At 29.2% G+C, this 21,845-nt stretch overlaps 1 protein-coding gene and 1 long non-coding RNA gene across 2 annotated transcripts in view; one reads left to right on the forward strand and one right to left on the reverse strand.

The window, feature by feature from the left end:
• The first annotated feature begins 2,031 nt into the window (after positions 1–2,031).
• LOC142333155 (uncharacterized) overlaps positions 2,032–21,845 on the forward strand; it is a 115,988-nt gene continuing 96,174 nt past the window's right edge. The window contains exon 1 of the long non-coding RNA XR_012758543.1: positions 2,032–2,432. This is a non-coding gene — a long non-coding RNA (uncharacterized LOC142333155). The remainder of the gene's footprint in view (positions 2,433–21,845) is intronic.
• The window catches only part of LOC142333312 (uncharacterized), a 62,358-nt gene continuing 58,588 nt past the window's right edge, over positions 18,076–21,845 (reverse strand). Inside the window, exons 5-6 of the mRNA XM_075380335.1 lie at positions 20,807–20,962; positions 18,076–18,168 (exon numbers count right to left, since the gene is read on the reverse strand). Of these exons, the coding sequence (XP_075236450.1) occupies positions 18,112–18,168; positions 20,807–20,962 (213 nt within the window). The 3' untranslated portion in view covers positions 18,076–18,111. The remainder of the gene's footprint in view (positions 18,169–20,806; positions 20,963–21,845) is intronic.

Here is a 21,845-nt window from a genome sequence, read left to right on the forward strand (position 1 = left end):
CTCGGTACAAAATTTAATCAAAATCAGTTTATTCAGCCAAACGTATTAGACTTTAAACACGTTCATACCTACGTATTAAAATTACCCCCACTTTTTTTTGGGTCCTTGATCATGAAACGTCCAGAAATGTAAAAAAATTAATAATTAAAAAAAAAGAATTAATGAATTTTAAGGTTTAGTGCAGTCAATTTGTATTTTTATTTGAAAATCCTTACCTACCGATTGATGTTTTTTCCATATGTTAGGGGTGATGAGGGAAGCTAACTCCAGATTTTTAACATTCCCCTCCTATAGATTTTTGAAAAACTCAAAAGGTTTTTGAAATGTGTTTTTTCAAACAAAAAATGTAAAGGACATTCTCCTCTACAATTAATGTGTTTGAAGTTATGCCGTATAATTTGAAATTGAAATACTAGGTGGCGCTGAAGTTGTAAAATCGTGTTTTTTCGGTTTTTTCACCGGAAAAATTGTTTTTCGTCTGTATTGCATTTGGTAAAGTTGTTAATCTCAAAAAAGCAGACAACTTTTATTTAAACAATTTTCTTGTACGACTTACCGTTTTGGAGCTGTAGCTTGTGAAAGTGTGAAAATGTTGTGAATTGGGCACGTGTTCGAAACCGGTCTAGTCGTTTACAACGCTTTTTATTTATTACACTATTGTTCGTGTTACAGAAGGGATGAGGAAAGAATCACCCTCTATGTAATACTCCATGCCTATTATTCAGGATTAAATTATCTATTAAAGAGGATTCATAAAAATATGTGTAATTTAACCCAAAAAATAATTTTTTCGAATAAATTATAATTTTTACTACGTTTAAAATAGTTAGTAGATTTTATTAGAGGCATTACATATTAGTTTATTATGTTTAAATTTAAATTTAAAATCATAAATTAAAACAATATTTTTTTACTTGATGAAGAAATAAAACATAAATTAGGATATGATTATTATTAATTAAAGGATGGGATAAATTAAATCCAATTAATAATTGGATAATATACATTTATTCACTGTGTAACTATCCAATCAATTATTTATTACAAAATTATTTATTATTTCCTTGCACGAAGTAAAAGTATTGTGATCGCGAAAAATTTCGGTTTCCAGATTTCAACGAAAATATCCATTTTGACCATCCTTGAATCCATTTTGACTAGTTTCGGCGTGACTTCTGTACGTACATGTATGAATGTACGTGTGTCTCGCATAACTCAAAAACGATTTGCCGTAGGATATTGATATTTTGGATTTAGGAATGTTGTTAGCATCTATTTTTGCACCTCTCCTTTTGATTGCAATCGACAGGACCAAAAGTTTACAAAAAAAAACCCAAAATCCCAAAAAATTGGATTTTGGACTTTTTCATAACTGCAGTAATAAGCCCCGATTGAGAGCTTTTCTACGATATATCATAAGTGGTACTTATTTTCATTGGTTCCAGAGTTATAGCTAAATAAAATTTTAATTAATGAAATACTTGGATCTTATAAGGGGAAGGCACATCGGATCGAATCAGATTTAATCTCCTTTTTTTAAACTTTTTTTTTTTAAATATATTGATTGAATTATTAATAATTATTAAACTCAATGTAAAAAAAATTACGATGAATAATAATTCAATAAAAAAAATAAATAATTAAGTTTTAATGAAATAAAATTTTATTTACTTTTCATTAAAAAAAAAAAAAAAAAATATGTGTAAATGTAATTTGATAGGAGTACAAGGAAGTCATGTGTTGTCCACATCAGATTTTTTATTTTTCATAATGATGGTATGATAAAAAAATATCATTAGCATTGAAAACAGGACAGGAAAAATCATGTTTGTTTATTTTATCTCGGTTGAAAGAAAATAAAAAAAAAAAATACCTTCCAGGTCAAGTCGTAGTAATCAATCAATAAAGGGAACGCAAAAAATATGTATTTCTAAGAAAAGGGAAAAATATTCAGATGAAAGGGAAATATTGGTTTAAAGTATTCGCATTAATAACGTAGAGAAATAGTTGTTTACATGAGCCGTTGTGCATCTTATAAGTAAATCGTTTTATAGCAGTTAATTACGGTAGAGTGCAACCGCGTGATGCTAAACTGTAATTTAGCAAACGTCTTCGTAGCTGATTAAATTCGTTACACGTCTGTTTTAAAAGAATTATAAATATCAGTATGAATATACCGGTCACTGATAGCGTTATCGATTTTGATGCTCTAAGTTTGACTTTGTACAAGTCTTGGAGTTACAACAAAATTTCAAGTTTAAATTTCAAGTTACAAGTTTTTTTAGTACGTAACTGTGTTCTGTATCAGGGTCTATGATCCTATTTCGTTGTATTGTGCTCAGTTATTTAAATGTATCATATCTAAATGTGCGTGTTTTACTTAATTGTTCTTTTAATTATATTTACTAGTTCGATTATCCATAATAAATGAGGTAAGAGTTTAACATATTAAATTACCTACAGATTTTTAATATTAAAAAAAAATTATTAACTGGATAAAATTTAGTATAATTCAATATGTAGAAATTTGTAAATATTCAACAACATTTGCTTGTAAATCTGTTATTCCCTTGCCATTTTAATAACGTATTTAACTTAGGTTAAAAGACATCGCGTTGTTCAAACTCGTTAGCCTATTTTGACTTGCAGTTTTATGAAAAAAATTTAAAACATATGCTCATTATTTTTCCCTACACTATTTTACATCATTCAAACTCAATAATCGTCATTCAACTTTTTTTTAAATTTTTATAAACTGCATCCCATTTTTAATAATAGTTTATTTAAATTTGTGTAAATATTATTCACGTGCAAAAGTAAGGTTAGGATTTTTAAAAATATTAAAATATCTGTTATTTGAAAAGTAGCCCAAACTAGGAACTATTTATTCAGAAGTACTCTCACCCAAATTTTGCCAATCAATTAGAAACATTAGTTCATTAGCAAATAATTGATGTATTGAAAAAAAAATATATTGTACATTTATTTAACAAGGGGAAAACTGTTAAATTGCGTAAAAAATAAAGATCAGTATCTATTTATCTATAGTCATTATAAATAGTGTAATAATTAAGTGTAATAATTAATTAATTAATAAATAGTCATTATAATTAAGTGTAATCTCGTCAATTCTTAAATATAGCTAGACTAGAACAGTTAAAAAGAATATTTTTTGAAAACGTTTAATTAATTTTATTACACAGTATTTAACTTATTTAAAACAATATATAAAAAAATTATTTAATTTTGTCGATACCAATATGTATGATTATATTATTACTTGTATTTACCGATTATTCATTCTTACTTTTTTTTTAATATATGTAGTTTGCAATATAGTATTAAATTAATATTACTAATATTAAATATTTTTATTACTATTGCCGACTACCCTATAAAAATATTAGTCAGTCATATCATATAAAAAATAGGTTTTTCGTAACATCGATTCTTTGTAGTAATTTTACCTGTAATGCCTTTAATTTTTATGATTAATTTTTACTAGAAGAGTTGAAATTTTTATTTTTCAAAAACTTTAATTAATTTTATTATACATTTTTTTTTTGAATTTAAATCATAAAAAAAATATTTAATTGTATCGATACCAATATGTATGATTATATTATTACTGGTACTTACGATTATTCATTCTTATTTTTTTTTATTATATGTAATTTGCAATATAGTATTAAATTATTATTACTATTAGTAAATATTTTTATTACTATTGCCGTCTACTTTATAAAAATATTAGGTCAGTCATATTATATAAAAAATAGGTTTTTCGTAACATCGATTCCTTGCAGTAATTTTACCTGTAATGTCTTTAATTTTTATTATTAATTTTTAATAGAATAGTTAACATTTTTTTATCGAAACGATTAATTAATCTTATTATACAGTTTTTAAATTTGAATTTATAACAATATATAAAAAAAAATTATTTAATTTTATCGATACCAATGTGTATGATTATATTATTACTTATAATATAAGTAATTATTACTTATTACTTATATTTTTAATTATATGTAATTTGCAATATAGTATTAAATTATTATTACTATTGCTGTCTGCTGTATGAAAATATTGAGTCCGTCATAGCGTATAAAAAATAGGTTTTTTGTAATATTGAACACAATCAATTTCTTGCAGTAATTTTACCTCTATGCCTTGAATTTTTTTTTTGTATTTTCTTCATCATCTAAAGAGCTTTTAAAATTGAAGTAGCTTTGGCATTTGTATTATATTCCAAATCCAAAATCAGAACAAATTTTTTAAAAATTATATTAATAAAAGGTATACATTATTTTTTAAATATTTTTTAAATTATTTTTAATTTTTTTATGGTGGATCACTTTTTTATAAATAAATATTTTCTCCCGTAGAATAAGGAAGCCCCTATAATGAAAAAAAACTTTATTTAAAATTTGGGAATTTTGATGCATGAATTTTATTTCTGTAATAATCATAATCAATAAATAAGTTACCTTAATTCTTGGGGTCCCTAATTTAAAAAAATTAGAAATAATTTTTTTTCAGTTTTTCGATCTCTACGTTTATCAAATTAATTTTGGTGAATATTAGCGTTATTGAAAGTGCTTTTTTAATATTGCAAAACTGGGAAAAATTATATAATGAATGTAAAGAATTTTTTTGAACAATTTTAATTAATTTTTTGTTGTGTTTATTTATTAACACAAAAATAATTAATTTATATATATATATATATATAATTTCCCGAATTTCTTACGATTTTACTGTACTGTTTTTTGACCGGCTAACCAGGAACGTCATGAAATCATTTGCTAGCTATTTTTTTATATAATATACACCATTTACAATATTGTATGAAATCACTATCGCTAATTAGATTATTCCGTTTCTTGACACGATTTATCTTCAGATTTGCCATAAATAGTATACAAACTGTTGCTGTATACGTCCATCATATAAATTTTTACCGACTTTTTGAAGAAGAGTACAGCATTACTTTCGGTTGTATAGTGGTGGTGTGGAATGAAAATGAATTTTCTTTACGTTTTTAGGTACGTTTTAAGGAGTACGAAAATAACATTCACTTAAAATCAGGTTTCCTTATATATATATATATATATATATATATATATATATATAAGGAAATATAATATAATATATATAATATATATATATATAAGGAAACCTGATTTTGGTTTCCTTATATATATATATATATATATATATATATATAAAGAAACCTGATTATATATATATATATATATATATATATATATATATATATATATATATTTTGAGAGAGTTAGTGATGGTAAGGGAGAGGGAGAGACTTATGTATAAAATTTTTTGGCTCAAAAATCTCCAAAACTACTTGATCAATTTCATTGAAAGTTGTGCTTGTTATTGGTTGAGTAGTTCATACTACTTATTGGTTGAGTTGCTCAATTTAAGTTGAAAAGAGATTTGAGATTATGTTGACTTGTAGTGATGTATTTTTCATACGCGCCTATGCAGTTAGTCACATTGGTGAGCGAGTTGAAACTTTATATTTTTTAATTTTTTAAAAATGTTTTAATTTTTTATTGTAGTTTTTTTGACGTTTAACTATTTTTTATGAATCGGTGTTTTGTTTTATTATTATTATTTTTTTTTGTAAAATTTTTGATTGGATTGAGTAGATACTTTTTCGAAAGAATATGAAATAAAATGACGAAAAGTCGGTCTTCTTGCGCAGAACTGCACGCAAAGTTTTTTTAAATTTATATGAATAATTTTTGAATCCACAATCTCCAACAATCCCTTCTAATAATTTTTATTATTTCAGTTATAAATTATTTAAAAATAACTTTTTCAAATTTTATTACATTATAAAATGATTTTCTGCGTTTTAATTTTGGAGTTCTATAATATAAATATTTTGGAATATACTTTTTTATAGTTATTTTTCAGCAATCATGTTATATTGGTTTAGAAAAAAAATTGCATTTACCATCTAACTTTTATTTATTTATTTTTTTAAAGAATTATTAGTGAAATTAAAATTAATTTTAATGCAAGTAAATTAATTGAATAATTCTGGGTATAAATTAAAATATATCAATTTTAAAAGATTTTACGAAGCATTATACTTTATTTTAGTTCTTTCATATTAATAATACATTATTTCTACTCCTACCTTACAGCAATTTACACCTGCCTTACAATAAATTTGAAGAATTAAATAAGCTATAAAAACGTTAATTTTTAATTTAATATTATTAATTTAATATAGGTTTAATATACATAATTTTACCAATAAAACTGAGTATTTTATGTTATGCGCCCTTCACCCCGTTTTTTTTGTTATTTTTATAAAATTATTATTTAATATCGATTAAATCATAATTCTAAATGATTAAAAAATAATGTTGTAGATTAATAATTTTGTAAAACTGTTGGTTGTGTTGTTCTGTACGGCTTACCTATTTTTTTTTTTTTTTTTTCTTTCCGTAGCGGAGGAAAAAGCTCTGCCAGTCGCCGTCAGGCCCGCACTGACGGCAGTGCGGGGCTAAAAAACTCACCCTTCTACCGTGCAGGGGCCGGATCTAAGCCATATGGTATGTACAGCCCCTGCATGATCACCCAGCCACTCCACTATCCGAATCCGTGTGACCGGAAGGCGTCCCCAGGGGGCGTTCGACGAGCGACGACTCCGAGGAGCCCCCGCCGCCCACCACCAGAAGCTCCCTTGTTCACCCGTCATCGAACTCCAAGCCTCCATAGATTCGCATCAATTCAGCCTGCCGTCGCCTCTCTTCATTGGCCTTCTCTCGTATCATTGATGCGAGACTCCCACTTGTTGCCGTTGCTGAGCATTACCTCGATTATATTGTTGGCCCCCTCCACACTGACCCTGACCCTCGAGCACTACGCGGAAGTTGCGCCATCTAGGGCAAAAAAATACTACATGCTCTGCTGTATCCAGTCCGCCGCAATCGTGACAGCGACTTGTAGGCTTACATATTTGATAGCGAGTATTTTTTGTTTGAAAATATTGTAAATATCTTGTTCTGTGCGCAAAAATTAATGTGTCTACATAATAACGTACCGTTTATCGAAATATTGCTTTGGTTAGTTAAATGTGTGAGTTAAGCGTGTAGTAGCAAAATTTTAAAAGTTACTTTACAGGTTATTTTTTCCGTACGGCAAATCTATTTTTGGATAACTTAATTATTAAATGGTAAGAGAAAATTTGCACAAAACCGTTGTTGAAAACTAAATTATGGATAACACTGTATGAGCTAGAGGTTGTCGTACTTTAAACTAGTAGTTCCTAGTGAAAAACTGTTAGCCTTATGTTACGGATGGTTGTAGTTCAAAACTCAGCAAATATGTATATTTTTACAAAGGTTTTTTTAAGATTTATTCGCACCTGCAAAAATTATAATATTTCATAGGTAGATTTCATAAGAAAACTACCTATTGTAATGGTTACCGTGATTCCACTTCTGGAAAATTTCGACATGTCGTCGGGTTTCACAACCCCCAGATCCCAAAACTACAATCAGCTCAAAAGTTTATATATATACTAGCAGACCCGGCAATGGTTCGCTATTGCTAGCTTTGAGTGTATATATATATATATATATATATATATATATATATATATATATATATAGAGAGAGAGAGAGAGAGAGAGATTAAATGAACACAATTGAAAATTTGATAAAACATTTAAAAAATGAACATTACGGAACATCACAAAATTTAACCTTTCACTTTATCTCTTTTTCCCCTTTGTTCCTATTTCTCTTTTTTCCTTTTTCGCTATTTCCCTTTCTCTTCTTCACTTTTCCCCTATTTTCCTTTTCCGCTTTTACCTATTTCCCTTCTTCACTTTTCCCCTATTAACCTTTTTCCCTTTTCTGATTTTTCCCTTTTTCCGACATGTAAATCGGTCCAGCAGTTTTTAGTCTATAGCAAACATACATACGAACATTACCTTTTATATATATATATATATATATATATATATATATATATATATATATATATATATATAGAAGAAGAAAGTCTTTACTTATATTTGTTTGTTTCGTAAATATTTCGACACCGGCGTCTCATAGCGGTTATAGTTTTTTTGCAAAAATTTGTCTTTTCACATAACTAATGTATATTCTGAATATGAGCCAAATCGGACCATAAATACAATTTTTCCAAATATCTCAACCCCAGCGCCATCTAGCGGGTCCATTTTTTGCAGAGGCTTTTATTTCTATGTAAGTATCATATATTCTGAATATTAGTCAAATCTGACCATAAATACAATTTCAAACATTCATTTTTATATATATTTATTTATTTCACTTTCTTGTGGACACGATAACTGCCGTAATTTTGCCAATCACTCTCAAATTGTTCCTTAATTGTTCTTTAAAAACAACCCGTCTCAAAATCTCGATTGATTTTGTTAACGGACCATGGGGGAAAAATGGGGGTGGCTTTTTCGAAAAAAATCAAAATATTGCTATAACTTCCTTATTAAGTAAAATTACGAATTTGTTTAAAGTTACTAATATTCTTTGGATAAGGGTTTAAACCTTATGCAAGTAAAATTTTTTGATATTATCAACCATTGGCCCAGGGGGTGGAAAAAATGGGTTTTCAAAGGCAAAAAATCATTCGCGACTAAGCAGCTCAGTTCCAAAGAGTGCCATCGCCTCAAACTACGTAGGAAGGGCACAAAGTCCCGTCCAGGCATCTGGGACTCGGTCTTCCTTGCTTGCCATGCCTAAAATGAGGGGATCCCAAAGGTTTCCCCTCACCGGCACTCCGGTCTTAACGCCTTCCCTGTAATGAGGAACCTCAAAAGGATCTCCCACCGGACTACAGTGTTACTTTCCCCCCAGTGACAGAATAATAGTGACTGTACGTAATAAATATACAATATTCTGATATGAAGCTTTATGTCTTTGGTAAACAATTTTGAAATCATTTTTTTTTCTCATAGGACTGAGATTTATAAACTATTTCTAATTTTCTATTAACTTATCTGATATTGAATTACGTACCTCAGTGTTTATCTGTTCACCACTAGTATTATAAAAAAAAAAATAAATAAATAAAAAAAAATAAATAAAAAAAAATATATATATATCAGATTAACATATTCTCAAAGAAAGTTGTATCTCTATGATCTTGAAAAGTAAAAAATCTTTCTAAAAAATAACACAAAAAACTTAATTAATTTTTAAACGTTTTCAGTTTTTTTTAGTATTAATTCTTTTTAGAGAGAGTTACTTATTCACTTAAAGAAAATAGTATACTAGAAGAATGTAATTCAGGTTGTTTATTTTTATTATGAAAAACATTAATAGCAATGTTTTGTTAAAATTTGTTACAATTGAATATTTCCTGTCCTATTTATCTCGAAGAAGATAATTTTTTTTGTAATTGACTATAAGTATCATGCTGATATGAAACATTATACCGTTAATAGACAGCTTTGAAATAAAGTTTTTTTTTCTTCTATTTATGGGACTTAGATTTATAAATTATTTCTGATTTTTATTATTCTTCGTCCTGCAGTCTATAGGAATATTGCCGGTTCAAATCTCAAATAATGCCTCGATGTGTCATCAACGCATCATTTGTCTTATCTCTTTTCGAACTGTAGATTTGTATCTTACCTTCTTTCTGTCATCCGGCGTCCTGCCCAGGTGTTTTAAGCGTCTTTGTTTATTTTTTAAAGTTCTATTTTCTCTCTTAAATACATGTAAATCCCTTCCGGTCTTTGCAAAATCTATCTAGTCTCGTGTAATCTTTCATAGATCTCAGAAACCGGATTACCGATGCTTGAATTCTGCTCTTATGCTTTATAGTAGGGACCCCCGCGTCTCTGAATCATATAATAAAACCGGTAAAGCCATCGTTTTATAAAATTTTACTCTGTTCTATTTTCAAATTTTCTTAATCATTATACTCCGGATTGTTCCAAATATTGAGTGGAACTTGTTCAGTTTGTGTTCAGTATCCTGATCAACATCACACATAATGTCGCAAAATAGGTATCAGAAATGAGGTACGTGTACTACTGACTTATATTTAACTATTTTCGTACTGACTGATTATTTTCCCAAGAAAGCCTTAGATTTGGTCTTCTCTATAAAGTTAAAAAATTTATTGTGCTCTGTATACAGGTCTTTGAAGCTTATATTTGTTCTCATATAAAATAACTTGGTAATCAGCGAATAGCATTGTATTTTCAATTTTACATTGTCTACAATAATCCCTTGATTAACTTTACTTTCAGTTTCCCCTCTATATTATATATACAAATATATATATATGCAAAGACCAACTTGAACTGGAACTTGGGGAATACCAAGGGGGATTTAGGCCATGGAGAGGTTGCCCGGAGCAAATAATATCCCTAAAACTTATGATGGACTTATATAATAGACGGAAAAAACAACTAATAATCACCTTCGTCGACTTTAAAAGGGCCTATGATTGTATACACCGACCATCCATGCTGAATATTCTGAGAAACCTGGGCCTTCACCCTAAACTCGTAAACATGATAAAATTAACTTTAACCAATACCCAGTCCAGAGTGAAATTCAGAGCTGAACTCTCTCAACCCTTCTACATAAAAACTGGATTGAGGCAAGGAGACGGCCTCTCACCACTCCTTTTTAACTGCGCCCTCGAATTTGTCATGAGAAAATGGTATGAAATAAATCCCAAAAATATAAAAATGGGTACTAAGAAAAACTCCATCACAGTAAATTGCCTAGGATTTGCAAATGACCTCGCTCTTTTAGCAAATAATATTCAAGAAGCCAAAACACAAATCATGAGCCTTCAAAACCTAGCACAAAAGATAGGGCTTCATATCTCTTTCGAAAAAACTGAACTAATGGCCATAGATCCTCTAGTAATAGAGCACATTACGGTAAACAATCAGAAAATTAAAATAGTAAAACAATTTAAATATCTAGGGGAAATAATAACTTATAATTTAAATGAAAAAGTGACATGGCAAAACAGGACAAATAAAATTATTAAATCCCAAAAATTAACTCGGTCAACATATAACAAAAAATGCCTTTCTGCTAAAACAAAACTTAAACATTATAAAACTGTAGTACAGCCAGAAGTCACTTACGGAAGCGAGACCCTTTTCAAAATCACTCAGAAAAACCGAATTGAAAAAATTCTGAAAATAGAGAGGAGAATTGTCAGAACGTGTATCAATAAAAAACACCAAAAAGAAGGCCAATGGTGGATTGTACCAAATGAGGTGGTGTATCGAGAAATAGAGCCTGTTACTGATACTATGCGGAAAAAAAGAATCTCTTTCTTCGGTCATCTCATAAGGACACCGGAAACAAGACTGTCAAGAAATATCATTGAAAAGCTCTGGTTCCAAAAGCTAGAAGTAGGAGGGATCAAAGAAATTAGAGAAGATTGAAAGAATTGGGAATTTCCCTGACTGTCCTACAGAATAAAACTGGAAAAATTACAAAGCTAAAAGATAAAAGCATTAGATTTAAACAAAAGACAGACAAACGACAAAATACAACGAAGAGGGTGTTTACGGATGAAGAAAAGAAAGCAAGATCTGAACGGATGAAGAAATACTGGGCAGCTCGGAAGACTAAAATAACACGCTTTTCTCAGAAAAGATCCAACTAAAATTGACTTAAGTGGTCCCATGTTGGCCGTAAAAGCATAATAATAATATATATATATATTTATATTTGTATATTAAACGCAGCAATAAATACGTTGTAGCTTTGGCGTACACCTTGATTTATATAAATCTCTTCCGACAATTCATCTTCTATATGTAATACTACTGTCGTCGTATGGTAGCACATACTCTTTATTCTCTATTCAGACAGCCGATTCCCGTCGCGTGGTCAACTGTATTTAGCTTGTTCTAGAGTTTCCTGTGATATCAATCCTACATATACATTCCAGAAAGAAAAGTTATAAATACTGTATACAGCTTTACTCTTTTGATTATCTTTTCTGGATTAACTTTGCCCCAAAAACACAAAAAACACACTAAACTAAGAAAAAGAATGAACGATGAGAAACAAAGTATGCGTACTTAATCGTGGTGTTTGTCGAATATTGCTAAGAAATCTGCAAAATACGTTTTTTACCAGTAAAAATTCTGAAACCCACATGCTTTAGAACACTCAAGTTTTCTTGTCGGAGCCCCCTGGTTAAACCGGTTAAAAAGGAGAGAGAGATTCAGTTATGAAATAAAACTAAAACAATATAATAAAATGATAGGAAAAGCAGAGGATTATTGATTGAATGAAAAATGTGTTTGTGACTGTGACGCAGTTGAGAGAGATATGATCGAATTAAATTTAATTTAATATTAAATTATATGAAAATTATATACATCGAATATAATTTCACGTTACGGTTCTTTGGTGTTAGACGGAACGACGAATATGAAACGGTTTTCACGTAAATAACAATTAGTAGCAATTAGTACAGCTGTTGAAAACTGGTATCCTTTATTCATGGATTCACCATCTGGCGGGTTTTTCTTTGTACGCCCTTATAAAGATACTATTTTTTGTTTAATTATGGTCGATATTGCAGTTATAATAGACATATATATAATAGTTACAAGAGGCATATATAATTATACAATTGTATAATAATATATATATATGTTAACAAAAGAAAGGTAAAAATTGTAATGAATTACCTCTTCAACGATCTTCAATAAATGTGGTCCGTTGTGTCTGAATACAATGCCTGCGATACTGCTTGCATTAATAAATAATTTTATAATGGAAAACTACAATTTGTAAGTAATTAATAACTACTGTATTAAAATAATCCCAAATAATATATTTATGTAATTATTACATGTAAAACTGCATAAGTTATTAATTTCCTGTTTAGGCGTTATACAATAAGAAGTAATAATACACTAGCGGGTCAGCACTCGCTTCGCTTGCCCGGCCCCCTACCCAGGGTGCTCCAACCCCTCCATCCTCGACGAGTGCGTATCCTCATGATTGTGAGGATATTAATTATTAAAGATATTCATTAAATAAAAAAATATTAGTAATTTTATTTAATTGTATTTCTGTTGTTGCCATGGAGACAGAAGTATAGAGAAGTAAACGGATTAATACTTTAATATAATATATGTATATGCATTGTTCGTATGAAGAAGCATAGTGCTTCTATACTTATTTATTATTTACTTTTATAAAAAATCTGATGTGGACACCTCATAACTTCCTTGTACGCCTATTAAATTACATATACACATTTTTTTTTTTAAATGGAAAGTACATAAAATTTTATTCATTAATAACTTCTGATATTTTTTCATTTTTTTAATTGTTATTATTGAATTATTATTTATTGTTTTATTGTAAAAGGTTAGATTACAATGAGTGGTTAATAATTGTTAATAAATCAATATAATTAAATTAAAAAAAGGTAAAAAAAGGAGATAAAGTCTGATCCAAATCGATGTGCCTTCCCCTTATAAGATCCAAATATTTCATTAATTAAAATTTTATTTGGCTATAACTCTGGAACCAATGAATATAAGTACAACTTAATATATATCGTTGAAAAGCTCTCAATGAGGGCTTATTACTGCAATTAAGAAAAAGTCTAAAATCCAAATATTTTTCTTCTTGGACATTTTTGGCCCAGTTGATTGCAGTAAAAAGGAGAGGTGCACAACTGGATTTTACAACACACCTAAATTCAGAATTTCAACATCCTACGGCTAATCGCTTTTGAGTTATGCAGATGTATTCGTACAGACGTCACACCGAAACTATTTAAAATCGATTTAGGGATGGTCAAAATGGATATTTCCGTTGAAATCTGAAAACCGAAATTTCTCGCAATCACAATACTTCCTTTACTTCGTAAAAGGACGTAAAATTGTAAAAATTACTGTTGAGATACATGACATAACGCAGTATAATTTAATTGAGAAATACAGAATATTATTAGTTATTAATTCTTTTGAGATAAGTTTCATTAAGTTTTTTCTATCATCTTTTATCTGGTATAGAAATTCATTATAAATCTCATCAAATATCAGTTTACATGTTTTGATGATATCCTTTAAAGATTTCAAATAAACGGCAGCATACATTACATGAACTGTAACAAATATTATTGATTTAAATGAATCTATTATTATCTAACTCATTCCAGTTGTATTTTAATTGTAATATACAAAACGACCATATCAGCAATTTCAATGTAGTATGTAATAAAATACTTAAATTATATTTACCGTTGATGAAATTAAAACGTATATTTAATGTATTGTTTATTTTTTTAGAAACGTCCATTTTTAAAAGCTTTTATTTAACTCGCTTTAGGAATAATCAGATCTTGCAACTGACATATCTTTTGATCTATCGTATTAAAATCAATGAAATTTGGTACACGTATGTAACTTCGATGACAATCGGCACCACGGTGTCGGAATTTGATGACCCACCCTCACGCGCTACCCCTACGATAAATACATGCATTTAGTTGAAAATTTTCATTTCTCATGAACTATCATATGAAAATTATTGAAATTTGGTACACGTATGTAACTTCGATGTATAAAAATATTTTTTTTCGTTTTTTTAGTCTTAAAAAAATTACAAAAATATATTTGATTACATATAACAAATTATTTTTTAAAAAAAGCTTTTAACTAATATTAATATCAACATTAAAAAAGGAAAAAATTAGAAAAACTCTCTAAAAAGTAAAAAATAAGAATTAAATCAAATTGAGAATTAAAAAAAATATATATATTAACAAATAAATTATATAAATATTCATAAATAACCAATAAATAAATGTAATAATTATTAAATTTTAAAATTAAAAGTAATGCAAATATTTAGTAAAATAGAAGTGTGGCGCAGTTTTTATAATTTATTTAAAACAACACAACATTTATTTTTACAACAATTAATCTTCATTCTTATTTTCAATAACGACGCGAGGAGGCGGAAAGGTCTGCTGGGACCTCTCCAGTTGAGACTGACTAGCTACAAGTAACAATCTGGGAAAATGCTCCCACTCGCTTCTTGTACATGTTCTCACATAGTTGGAATTCTGCTTGTAATCTAAGCCAAATTGAACGCACTCTTTCGCTAAAAGTTTTATTTTAATTAATTATGAATTTTTATTTAATGAATTCATAATTACGATTACAATTATATTAATTAATAATTTTTCAGATTACTGTCAAAATGTAATAACTTTGTGAAAGATTTCTAAATTTAATTTTTATTTTTAATCTTATTAACACTTAAAGGTCATTTCGGTGCAAATTTGAACCATCAAAGATTAAAACTTGAGTTATTTTATTGCAGATAAATAAAGTATATACTAAATAAAAAATATATTTCAAAATACAGCAAATGTCTACAAATACTTATTCGAAAACATTGTTATAAAACTGCGCCACGCTTTTATTTAAATAAATATTTTCATTACTTTTAATTTTAAAATTTAATAATTATTACATTTATTGGTTATTTATATCATTTATTTTTTACTTTTCAGTGCATTTTTATATTTGTTAATATGTTATATATGTTTTTTTTAAATTCTCAATTAGATGTAATTCTTATTTTTTACTCTTTAGAGGGTTTTTCTAATTTGTTTCCTTTTTTATTAATGTTAATATTAGTTAAATGAAAGCTTTTTTAAAAAATAATTTTTTATATGTAATCAAATATATTTTTGTTTTATTTTTTCGTTTGTTAATTTGTTTTTATTATTGTTTCCTGAAAGTGAAAAATTTTAATTGTAAGTATATGAAACACAATAATTAATTAATTCCAGGAGTACACTCGTACACGTAAAATTTGCCAGTATCGGAACTTTGATTTTTTATTACAGCTGACCACAAGAATATGGTCCACAACCACTGCCGGCTGACTACATCAGAATTTTATGAAAAACTAACATCTATTTCGATGTTTACGTGGATAAGAACCAAAATTAATTTCATATAAATATTTATCTTTTTCCTTGAGTTAAGATTATTAGCGATTTATTTTGTTGCCGTTTACCTATTGATATTCATAAATATTTGAAGTTAACATTTAATAGTTAAAACGTCAGAGTACAAAATGTTTTATTCGTTGTAATAAGTCGAATTTTGACCACCTACTTATCCATAGAGTTACAAAACGTTAGCGGTCTTATGCTTGTCTCTTTCGGCTGTCAACTTGTAAGCCGGATTTTTCGGAGATGTTAGACATAAATAACCGAGTCATGTACTAACAGCGCTCTTAGTGAAGAAAAATTGAGTTTTGTTTAGAAAGCGGAAACATTCCTTAATTTTAATTTTCTGAATTATTGGTGTCGTTATATTTATGGATTGTGTAATATAAAATATTCAAACGCTGATTTTTTTTTTATCTGTCTTTGTTATTATATTTCGTTCATAATTATATCGCTGGCTGTGAACTAGACAATGTACTCAATTCTTTCAATCGTGTACTGCCTGTATTTTCTGTGCTTGTTGATATAAATTATTTTCATCAGACATTGGGTTTTATCGACTTAATCCATAAATTTTCCAGATAAACAACATTGGTATTTTATAAGCCAAAGGGATTTAAGATTCCTAGATTTTGCGTAACGTGTTATAAATTGTCTCTTTCATTAAGCGACACAGAAGATAAATGGCGTTGTGCAAAGAGAAGTTGTCGCAGTTCTGCTCATTTAACGAGAAAGTTACGAGGCTGAATCCAGTAAACTGAAATTTAATTTTTTTTGTTTATTTTCAGTATACATACTGTAATGAATATACTAGTATTAAGTTTTGTATCGTAGAATTTCGTATAGATAGTGTTTGTTAGCCTACAGCTCTGGTTAACTCGTCATCGAAATCAGCTGATTTCGAAGTCGAGAGTTCAAAGGTTGAAATAGGCAATTACTTTTATACGGAATACTATATCGTGGATACCGGTGTTCTTTGGTGGTTGTTTTTATTTAAACACACATCTCAGGATTGATCAACCTGAGAGTGTACAAGACCACACTTCACTTACATTCATGCATATCACCCTCATTCTTCCTCTGAAGTAATACCTTACAGTAGTTTCAGAGGCTAAACAGAAAAAAAGAGAGAAATAGTGTCGTTGTAACTGATTGTACAAATTTTTTATGGGAACTGTGTACGGACATGTTTCTTTTTATTCCAGTAGTCTGAATGTCGAAATAGACAAAACTCTTTTTTCAAGGTGAAAATATTATTTGAAGACGCTTTACCCTCATCAGTGAGACTTTGTGGCGATTTGCAGAGAAGCAATAGAATGTATACACGTGGCTCTCGAAAAAAGACACGTTATGAAGTGTTACAAGGAATTGTATTAGATCTGGAACGAACGTAATCTCTGATTGTGTGCGGAGTTACGATGATGTACCTAATCTACAAGGTTGCGATTTAACGCATCAGTTTGTTATTGCCTCAATTAACCTTGAGATTCAATTACAGGGGCGGCATAGTCGGACTCGGTTCCTGCCCTGGGGATTACAGGCAGGCAGGCAATGTAAAGAAAACAAAAAGAAAAGATCCGACCGGGGGGGGCTGACCTACCGTGCCGGACATACAGCCGGTGGGTGGGGAGGCCTCCTTTGAGTAAAAGGACACTTCCTCGGGCTGCGTATACTTAATTGGATAACCGGCCCGAGGGAGTAGGGGGGAAAAAAATAAAATTGACATGTAGCTATCATCTCTTACTAGAGGGAAATTAATATCTATGATAGAAAAATATGAAAATCATATCGTTCGATAATTATAATATGCCCATAGAAAACCATAACTGCAGAATTTGGCTATGTACTTCATTGTTCCCTCTGTTATAGTCGGGTAAAAATAAGTAAAAAAAAAATATTTTGATGCATCGTTTAACAAAATTATTTATTAATTCAAACAATAAATATTATTATTATTAATATTTATTATTTCACATTAAATAATACACTTTATGTGGTTCGTGGCAGCTTATTCCATTTAAATTATAACATTTTATTTCTTTATTTGTTATGAAATATAGTACCGACCATGTTGTTTTATTAATGAAATTTAATACTAATTTATTTCATTTTAATATTATTAAGAATATTATAGAAAGAATATATTGCATTAATTGACTGAAAAAGAAAAATATATTATTTATAATTTACTTATAATATTAATATCTAAGACATAAAAATCTAAAGACCATTCGTTATTCTAAAAAAAAAAAAAAAAAAAACAGGAAATGTTCTACTGGTGAAAATAAAGAAGAAAATCTATATAAACTCAGGTTCGGTAGTGTTTCTTTAGAGAGTGACAGATTTATACCGATTTTTCGCCTTCGGTAATTATAAATGGAACTTTGATGCTTGAGACTTAAATTAAAGCATATGTTTAGTTGTATTACATGAATTCTGACTTGAAAAACCATAAATCCCAAATTGTATTTAGTAGTTTTCGAGAAATCCTGTGTAAAAGACAAAAGAGTCGAAAAACACGCTATTTAGTTTTTATTGTAAAATAACTATGTTAAATGGGAAATAAGCAGTAATAATTTGAAACAAAACTTGTACAGAATTTTATTCTGAGTATAATATTATGAATAATGTGACATAAACTTAATATAAAAGTAAGAATTTTGAAGTTTATTAGAAACAAAACACGTCAAAAAGTACCACTTTTGATATGATTTAGATTTAAAGGAAACTGTTTTGTTTAAAATCATATTTTCTACAACTTTTCTTTTTAAACGTTTGTGTGTTTATTATCCCTTGAATAAATTTACGTTACGCCAAACTTAAAATAGGGTGTGTTATGACTCCAATCTTCTATCTATTACACCAAATTTCTGGAAAACTACTGTAAGTAGAATTTTGAGTTCCATTCATTTTACTGAAGGCGCAGAAATCAGGGAAAAATTTTAATAATTTTATTACATTCTTCCTGAATCACTCAATATATATATATATATATATATTCACTCTGCTGTAATTGGTTCATATGAGACGGGGAGGGCTGGGAGTAGGTGATAAAAAAGGGCTGCGAAGGGGTCAAATAAGTATGAAGGGGAAGATGATGTGATGTGATGGCGGAATGGCGAGTGGGGTGGCGCGACGCTTTGATTTTCTGATGACACATTTTGAAGGGGATGGTAGTGGTTGCAGGAGGGAGTGAGTGGCGTTGTGCTATGATTGGTTGGCGTGTGTAACGGAACTGTCAGGGGGGTCAAAGGGTAGGGAGATGGATGGAACAGTATGAGGGGAACCGGAAGTGACGTCATCCATGATATCAGTTCTAAGATAGCGACCGATTTAACGCTGTAATCCTTAAGAATGACCCTTTCTTTCACTTTCCTGTTTAGCCTCCGGTAATTACCGTTCAGATAATACTTCAGAAGATGATATGTATGAGTGTAAATGAAATGTAGTCTTGTACAGTCTCAGTTCGACTATTCCAGAGATGTGTGGTTAATTGAAACCCAACCACCAAAGAACACCGGTATCCACGATCATGTATTCAAATCCGTGTAAAAATAACTGACTTTACTAGGACTTGAACGCTGGAATTCTTGACTTTCCAAATCAGCTGATTTGGGAAGACGCGCTCACCACTACATCAACCCGGTAGGTTAAGTATTACCATTTTAAGTAGAACAAGATTCCCTGTTACATTCATGCAGGAAAATTCCGTTTGGTATGATTGCGAAAAGAACTCTAGTTTGAGATACATCATGAATATTATTTATACGCTTTTTGATTTCGACTTCTTCAACTTATTGTTTGACGTGTTAAATGAAGAATAGGTAATAAATTGAAAAAAAAAAAAATATATATATATATAAAATGAATGTTTGTCCGGTTTGCGTTCTTATACTATTCATCTGAGTGCTATGAAACTTTGTTGAGTTGTTGTTCGGATGCCCGCGAAGGGTTTTAAATTACTTTGGACCTACTAGGCGGCGCTGGGGTGTAGATAGTTCGAAAAATTTAATTTATGTTCCGATCTGGCTCACGTTCAGAATATACATTAGTTACGTGAAAATTTTTTTTTTGCGCATAATGGACCCCCTAGCTGGCACTAGGGTTGAGATATTTAAAAAAATCGTATTAATTGACTGATTTGAGTCATATTTAGAATATATGTTAGTTACGTGAAAAGAAAAATTTTTGAAAAAAATATTTACCCGCTAGGTAGCGGCCGGTGTCGAGATATTCTCGAAACAAATACACTAACAGACTTTCTTCTTCTATATATATATATATATATATATATATATATATATATATATATATATATATATATAAAGCAAAGTTTGTATGTGTGTCCGATGTAGATTAAAAATCTACTGGATCGTTTTATGCGCGGGTTTTTCCGAATCCAAAATCCGAATGGAGATCCTCGATCTGATCAGTAGAAAGAATGGTAGTGGTATTTTAAACTGACTACTGTGGTTAGAGAGTAGTTTGAATTATATCCGATAGGTTGTGCTGTTATTTTGCCAATTGAATATATTAAAATTCTGACGTTTATAAAGTGAAAAGTTAAATATTTAGAAGTTACGTAATGTTCAATTTTTTATTGTTTTATCATACTTTTCAGTTGTGTCCATTTAATCTATACATATACTGGTCTATATATATATATATATATATATATATATACTGAAATATAGCAATAGCGAAGCATTGCCGGGTCTGTAAGTATATTGATAAAAACCTTTCTTATTTCTATTTTAAAATGGTTGTAATAATGTAGTAATAAATTGTTTATTACCGCAGAGAAATTCCTTAAATTTAATACAAAAAGTCCATACGGTTTGACTTCAATCGGTCTGTTATTCCTTGTCATCATAATTAGTAACATTTTCTTAAACCATTCCGGTTTGTTGATCCAATTACATGCATATATTGAGTCCCGTAAATTTTCCCACTGCATTAAAAATTAAAAAAAAAAAAAAATTAATAGAAAAACTGATAATATTAATCTTAAGGATGCTAAAACAAAAATAGAGGTACTGAAAATGTTTCTAAGAAAGTTACCTTAATTATATATTTTTAATAAACTGAATTCCTTGCAAGAAAAAGATTAGAAACAGTGAGATAAAAAGAAAATATGGAACAATGCAGCGAAAAGAAAAATTCAAGTACTTGGAAAAACAGATCTAACCAAATGACCAAGAAAATGATTAATTACAGAACAAGTAACGGAGAATTAAATTTGCAGATATATTGCGATAAGTATTTAAAACAAAAATTAATTTAAACAAAGAAAAATATATTTTCTTGGAGTGGTAAGACCATCCCATCTATGAACGACGTTGGATGTTTTAAGAAGAATGAAGAAGAGAACACAAAGAACAAGTGTGGGGCACAAAGTGTAGGATAGGGGACAATACAGGTCAAGATCCACAGAAGAACTGTATAAAATAGAAGGAATTGACAAAATAGAAGATGCTATGAGAAAAAGAAGGTTCGACTACTTCTGACACTTACACTAAATTGATAGAAGAAGACTAACTAAATTTATCTTAAGCTAATTTCATAACAAAAAATAAAAAAGATCAGTAGTGGATACAGAGAGCTATTTAGGTAATTGAAAAATAAATAATTCTGGACTGACGAAAGTATAAAGAAACGGGGAAAACGTTTGAAGGATTGCAAGAGCAGTGGGCTACTTAGAGCAGAAAAAATAATATCGAGAGATTTTTGTAGGATCTAAGATCAGAAGAATGAGAAGAGTATAATAACATAAATGATGGTCTGAAAGAAAAATAAAGCCAAGTAATGGAAACAAAAATACATTTCTTTTTTTT

The sequence above is a fragment of the Lycorma delicatula genome, chromosome 12 (genome assembly GCF_047948215.1).
Source record: "Lycorma delicatula isolate Av1 chromosome 12, ASM4794821v1, whole genome shotgun sequence".
In the NCBI taxonomy this organism is placed as follows: domain Eukaryota; kingdom Metazoa; phylum Arthropoda; class Insecta; order Hemiptera; family Fulgoridae; genus Lycorma; species Lycorma delicatula.